The following is a 7,515-nucleotide window of genomic DNA, read 5'->3' on the forward strand; positions in this document are numbered from 1 at the left end:
TGGTGTGTATGGTAGTGTGTATGGTAGTGTGTGATAGTGTGTACGGTAGTGTGTATGGTAGTGTGTATGGTAGTGTGTGATAGTGTGTATGGTAGTGTGTATGGTAGTGTGTATGGTAGTGTGTGATAGTGTGTATGGTAGTGTGTATGGTAGTGTGTATGGTAGTGTGTATGGTAGTGTGTGATAGTGTGTATGGTAGTGTGTATGGTAGTGTGTGGTAGTGTGTATGGTAGTGTGTATGGTAGTGTGTGATAGTGTGTATGGTAGCGTGTGTTGTAGTGTGTGTGGTAGTGTGTATGGTAGTGTGTGATAGTGTGTATGGTAGTGTGTATGGTAGTGTGTGGTAGTGTGTATGGTAGTGTGTATGGTAGTGTGTCTGTCTATGAAGTGGCATCCTTTAAATAGGCTATCAGGTCCTCTCTCTCTTTTTTCTTCTTAATACCAGCAAAGATCATCTTGGTACCTGGGATGTACTTCTTAGGGTTCTCTAGATAGACCATTAGTGTCTCCTCCTCCCAGACTACACCTACAACAGAGGAACAGAGAGAGAGAGAGGATGAGAGACAGTGAGAAACATGGTTTTGTAGTCATGTGTTTGTAATGAAGATGTGTACTTATATGTACAGTCATGGCCAAGAGGTTTGAGAATGACACAAATATTAATTTTCACAAAATCTGCTGCCTCAGTTTGTGTGATGGCAATTTGCATATACTCCAGAATGTTATGAGGAGTGATCAGATGAATTGCAATTAATTGCAATGAACTGAATCCCCAAAAAACATTTCCACTGCATTTCAGCCCTGCCACAAAAGGACCAGCTGACATCATGTCAGTGAGTCTCTCATTAACTTTTACTTGGTACTCATCCCGGATCCGGGAGCACCCTCATCAGTAAAAAAGCTGACTAGCATAGCCTAGCATAGCGCCACAAGTAAATACTAGCATCTAAATATCATGAAATCACAAGTCCAAGACACCAGATGAAAGAAACACATCTTGTGAATCCAGCCATCATTTCTGATTTTTAAAATGTTTTACAGGGAAGACACAATATGTATTTCTATTAGCTATCCACGATAGCAAAAGACACAACTTTTTTTTCCCGCCATTTTTTTACTGCATAGGTAGCTATCACAAATTCGACCAAATAAAGATATGAATAGTCACTAACTAAGAAACAACTTCATCAGATGACAGTCTGATAACATATTTATTGTATAGCATATGTTTTGTTCGAAAAATGTGCATATTTCAGGTATAAATCATAGTTTTACATTGCAGCCACCATCACAACTCTCACCAAGCAACTAGAATAACTACAGAGAGCAACGTGAATTACCTAAATACTCATCGTAAAACATTTATGAAAAATACACAGTGTACAGCAAATGAAAGACAAAGATCTTGTGAATCCAGCCAATATTTCAGATTTTTTAAGTGTTTTACAGCGAAAACACAATATAGCATTATATTAGCTTACTACAATAGCCAACCACACAACAGCATTGATTCAATCCAACAGTAGCGATAACGAATAAACCAGCAAAAGATATAAAATTATTCACTAACCTTCTCAAACTTCTTCAGATGACAGTCCTATAACATCAAATTACACAATACATATATGGTTTGTTCGAAAATGTGCATATTTAGCGGCACAAATCGTGGTTATACAATATGAATAGTAGCCAAAATGCAAACAAAATGTCAGGAGAAATCTTGGGAGAGGCACCTAATCTAATCAATAACTAATCATAAACTTGACTAAAAAATACAGGTTGGACAGCAAATGAAAGATACATTAGTTCTTAATGCAACCGCTGTGTTAGATTTTTAAAATGAACGTTACTACGACATACAGCGTGCGTTAAAGCGAGACCGCACCGAAATTCATGGCGGAATAATAGTTTAACATTTTTCAACAGAACAACGAATTAACATCATAAATAGTTCTTACTATTTGATGAGCTTCCATCAGAATCTTGTGCAAGTTGTCCTTTGTCCAGAATAATCGTTGCTCGGTTGTAGATTGTCGTCTTCAACTTTGGAATTAGCAGCAAACATTAGCCATATGGTGAAGACGTGTCCAACTCACCATAACGCAGCACAAATAAAATACCGAAAATCGCAATATACTGATATAAACTGATATAACTCTGTTTAAAAAAACTACATTATGATGTTTTTAACACCTATATCGAATAAAATCAGAGCCGGATATATCTAACACCTATAACGAGAGCTTTTCAGAATGCAATCCTGAGGTCTGTCTTGCGTCATGACGAACGTTGAAAAGACTGCACACCCGGTTCCAAGAGCTTTTGTACGGCCTCAGATCTACCTAGACACCCCATTCCAATTCTCACTGCTTACTGACATCTAGGGGAAGGCGTATGCAGTGCATGTCGACCCATAGATTACATGCAAATTAATAAACTGACCCTGGAACAGAGTGCCCGATTTCAGATTTCTCACTTCCTGACAGGAAGTTTGCTGCAAAATGAGTTCTGTTTAACTCGCAGATATAATTCAAACGGTTTTAGAAACTAGAGAGTGTTTTCTATCCAATAGTAATAATAATATGCATATTGTATGAGCAAGAATTGAGTATGAGGAAGTTTAATTTGGGAACGTTTTTTTACAAAGTCGAAATGGCGCCCCCCTATTGAGAAAAGGTTTTAACACAGGTGTGAGTGTTGACGAGGACAAGGCTGGAAATCACTCTGTCATGCTGATTGAGTTCGAATAACAGACTGGAAGCTTCAAAAGGAGGGTGGTGCTTGGAATCATTGTTCTTCTTCTGTCAATCATGGTTACCTGCAAGGAAACACGTGCCTTCATCATTGCTTTGCACAAAAAGGGCTTCACAGGCAAGGATATTGCTGCCAGTAAGATTGCACCTAAATCAACTATTTATCGGATAATCAAGAACTTCAAGGAGAGCGGTTCAATTGTTGTGAAGAAGGCTTCAGGGCGCCCAAGAAAGTCCAGCAAGCGCCAGCACCGTCTCCTAAAGTTGATTCAGCTGAGGGATCGGGGCATCACAAGTACAGCGCTTGCTCAGGAATGGCAGCAGGCAGGTGTGAGTGCATCTGCACGCACAGTAAGGTGAAGACTTTTGGAGATGGCCTGGTGTCAAGAAGGGCAGCAAAGAAGCCACTTCTCTCCAGGAAATACAGCAGGGACAAACTGGTATTCTGCACAAGGTACAGGGATTGGACTGCTGAGGACTGGGGTAAAGCCATTTTCTCTGATGAATCCCCTTTCCGATTGTTTGGGGCATCCGGAAAAAAGCTTGTCCGGAGAAGACAAGGTGAGCGCTACCATCAGTCCTGTGTAATGCCAACAGTAAAGCATCCTGAGACCATTCATGTGTGGGGTTGCTTCTCAGCCAAGGGAGTGGGCTCACTCACAATTTTGCCTAAGAACACAGCCATGAATAAAGAATGGTACCAACACATCCTCCGAGAGCAGCTTCTCCCAACCATCCAGGAACAGTTTGGTGACGAACAATGCCTTTTCCAGCATGATGGAGCACCTTGCCATAAGGCAAACGTGATAACTAAGTGGCTCGGGGAAGAAAACATCGATATTTTGGGTCCATGGCCAGGAAACGTTTCAACTCTCTAGAGACAGCAGGAGCGGTAGAGGTACTCTTAATGATCGGCTATGAAAAGCCAACTGACATTTACTCCTGAGGTGCAGACTTGTTGCACCCTCGACAACTACTGTGATTATTATTATTTGACCATGCTGGTCATTTATGAACATTTGAACATCTTGGCCATGTTCTGTTATAATCTCCACCCGGCACAGCCAGAAGAGGACTGGCCACCCGTCATAGCCTGGTTCCTCTCTAGGTTTCTTCCTAGGTTTTGGCCTTTCTAGAGAGTTTTTCCTAGCCACCGTGCTTCTACACCTGCGTTGCTTGCAAATAAATTTGATTTGATCTCAAAGTAAAATCATGGAATTAAGAAATATATAAATATAAGGATGAGCAATGTCGGAGTGGCCTTGACTAGAATACAGTATATACATATAATTAATGAGTCAGTGTGTCAGTCCTCACAGTAAGGCTTTCTGTCCTATTTTACTGTTCAGGTTTCAGTCCCCACAGTAAGGATTACTGTTATATTTTACTTTTCAGGTATCAAATCAAACTTTAGATGCCACATGCGCCGAATACAACAGGTGTAGACCTTACCGTGAAGTGCTTACTTACAAGCCCTTACCCAACAATGCCGTTCAAGAAAGAGTTGTATTTGAAAGTCTATAATGCCTGTCCAGACATGTAGCTGTATCTGACAGTCTATCCTGCCTGTCCAGACATGTAGCTGCATCTGAGTCTATACTGCCTGTCCAGACATGCAGCTCCATCTGAGTCTATCCTGCCTGTCCAGACATGTAGCTCCATCTGAGTCTATCCTGCCTGTCCAGACATGCAGCTCCATCTGAGTCTATCCTGCCTGTCCAGACATGTAGCTGTATCTGACATTCTATCCTGCCTGTCCAGACATGTAGCTCCATCTGACAGTCTATCCTGCCTGTCCAGACATGTAGCTCCATCTGAGGCTATCCTGCCTGTCCAGACATGTAGCTCCATCTGACATTCTATCCTGCCTGTCCAGACATGTAGCTGCATCTGAGTCTATCCTGCCTGTCCAGACATGTAGCTCCATCTGACAGTCTATCCTGCCTGTCCAGACATGTAGCTCCATCTGACAGTCTATCCTGCCTGTCCAGATATGTAGCTGCATCTGAGTCTATCCTGCCTGTCCAGACATGTAGCTGTATCTGACAGTCTATCCTGCCTGTCCAGACATGTAGCTCCATCTGAGTCTACCCTGCCTGTCCAGACATGTAGCTGTATCTGACAGTCTATCCTGCCTGTCCAGACATGTAGCTGTAACTGACAGTCTATCCTGCCTGTCCAGACATGTAGCTCCATCTGAGTCTATCCTGCCTGTCCAGAAATGCAGCTCCATCTGAGTCTATCCTGCCTGTCCAGATATGTAGCTGTATCTGACAATCTATCCTGCCTGTCCAGACATGTAGCTCCATCTGAGTCTATCCTGCCTGTCCAGACATGTAGCTGTATCTGACAGTCTATCCTGCCTGTCCAGACATGTAGCTGTAACTGACAGTCTATCCTGCCTGTCCAGACATGTAGCTCCATCTGAGTCTATCCTGCCTGTCCAGAAATGCAGCTCCATCTGAGTCTATCCTGCCTGTCCAGATATGTAGCTGTATCTGACAATCTATCCTGCCTGTCCAGACATGTAGCTCCATCTGAGTCTATCCTGCCTGTCCAGACATGTAGCTGTATCTGACAGTCTATCCTGCCTGTCCAGACATGTAGCTCCATCTGAGTCTATCCTGCCTGTCCAGACATGTAGCTCCATCTGACAGTCTATCCTGCCTGTCCAGACATGTAGCTCCATCTGAGTCTATCCTGCCTGTCCAGACATGTAGCTCCATCTGAGTCTATCCTGCCTGTCCAGACATGTAGCTCCATCTGAGTCTATCCTGCCTGTCCAGACATGTAGCTCCATCTGAGTCTATCCTGCCTGTCCAGACATGTAGCTGTATCTGACAATCTATCCTGCCTGTTCAGACATGTAGCTGTATCTGACAGTCTATCCTGCCTGTCCAGACATGTAGCTGTAACTGACAGTCTATCCTGCCTGTCCAGACATGTAGCTGTAACTGACAGTCTATCCTGCCTGTCCAGACATGTAGCTGTATCTGACAGTCTATCCTGCCTGTCCAGACATGTAGCTGTATCTGACTGTCAGACTGTAAGACGTAGTGAAAATGTACCAGTGCTCCACTTTAATGACCATCACACACTGCTACTGTACATTTCTGAATACTTCATTGGTATCCACTACATGAGATATTGTCAAACCGTTCTTCTTATGATTATCTTATGATAGAGAGAAAATGTCATCCATACAGACGTGCTAGTTATGAAAATTGACACTGACACACACATGTAATCACACACACACACAGACACAGACACACACACACACACACACACACACACACACACACACACACACACACACACACACACACACACACACACACACACACACACACACACACACACAGACACAGACACAGACACAGACACACACACACACACACACACACACACACACACACACAGACACACAGACACACACACAGAGTGACCCTTACCCTTGTTGGTGTTGGCCTGTGTGTAGGAGTATCCAGGTGACTGTCCTGTCTTCCGGCCAAACAGGCCCCAGAGGTTAGGTCCCACCTTGTGTCGTCCCCCCTCATCCACCGTGTGGCACTGGGAACACTTCTGGACAAAAGCCTTCTTCCCTTTCTCTGTGTCCCCCATTGCAACTTACTCTCTGTCCTGGTCAGAAAGAGAACTCTGCTGTATGCCTAAATAAAACAAAGGTTGAGTAGCAATTATGGAAACAAGCTACATTTAGTGTAGTTACGTGTAGCCTCATGACACCTATATATAACCTATGGCATGCATGTCAGGATATGTGTCGTCGATTAGTACTGACATGTCCCATTTCTCCCAATGATGTCACTATATTTTGTGTGTGGAACATTTTCGCCCCTTGCACAGTGGAGAAGCCAGTTATTAACCAGCCTGGTCTAATAGACTAGACGTACCATAGTAAATGTAAACCAAATTACTCAAATTAGTATGATATGTTATGTTTGGTATGGTTACATAAGACAGAAGGTTACTTAACCCTTGTGTAGTCTTAACATTCTGTATACGCCCCTTGTTCTAAGGGTAAAAAATGATCCGCCTTCTATAAACCCCTAAAATAAAGCAGCTTAATTGAATTTTAAACCCCAAATATATTTTGCATGAAGAAACAACCTGTCATTCATCACAAACTTCATGAATATCTGGGGTTTCCCTCTTCACAATGCAGAAAGACTGCATTTAATCAGTGGACACCACTTGTTTTTATTACAACACACCTGTAATAATTGATGTCTTTACTAAAGCAGGGGTTTATTATTATTATTGCTAAAGGTACTGCATAGGCGTAAACATACATTTTTTTAGCAAGAGATAGCACTTGTATAGCCTAAGAAAGTATCAGAAATGTGCAGACAGTTGTTTTGACTGCATTTTAATGAAGGGAAACAATAACGGTCTTGAACGTGTTTGGAAAGTGATATATTCTTACAGTTGAAGATGGAAGTTTACGTACACTTTAGCCAAATACATTTAAAACTCACTTTTCACAATTCCTGACATTTAATCCGAGTAAAAATGCCCTGTCTTGAGTTAGTTAGGATCACCACTTTATTTTAAGAATGTGAAATGTCAGAATAGAGAATGATTTATTTCAGCTTTTATTTCTTTCATCACATTCCCAGTGGGTCAGAAGTTTACATACACTCAATTAGTATTTGGTAGCATTAACTTGGGTCAAACATTTTGGGTAGCAAACGGAAAAGTATTTGAAGGAGCAGCATCCCCCCAACATCCTCCGACATAA

At 42.2% G+C, this 7,515-nt stretch overlaps 1 protein-coding gene across 1 annotated transcript; it reads right to left on the reverse strand.

Moving 5' to 3' along the window:
• Positions 1–380: 380 nt before the first annotated feature.
• On the reverse strand, positions 381–6,377 carry LOC129820388 (cytochrome c iso-1/iso-2-like). Its single transcript, XM_055877459.1, has 2 exons — positions 6,209–6,377; positions 381–526 (listed from the first exon to the last, which is right to left on the reverse strand). Exons 1-2 carry the CDS (start codon positions 6,375–6,377, stop codon positions 381–383), a joined length of 315 nt encoding a protein of 104 aa, XP_055733434.1.
• Between the last annotated feature and the right edge of the window lie 1,138 nt (positions 6,378–7,515).

Source organism: Salvelinus fontinalis, chromosome 22, assembly GCF_029448725.1.
Source record: "Salvelinus fontinalis isolate EN_2023a chromosome 22, ASM2944872v1, whole genome shotgun sequence".
Lineage (NCBI taxonomy): Eukaryota > Metazoa > Chordata > Actinopteri > Salmoniformes > Salmonidae > Salvelinus > Salvelinus fontinalis.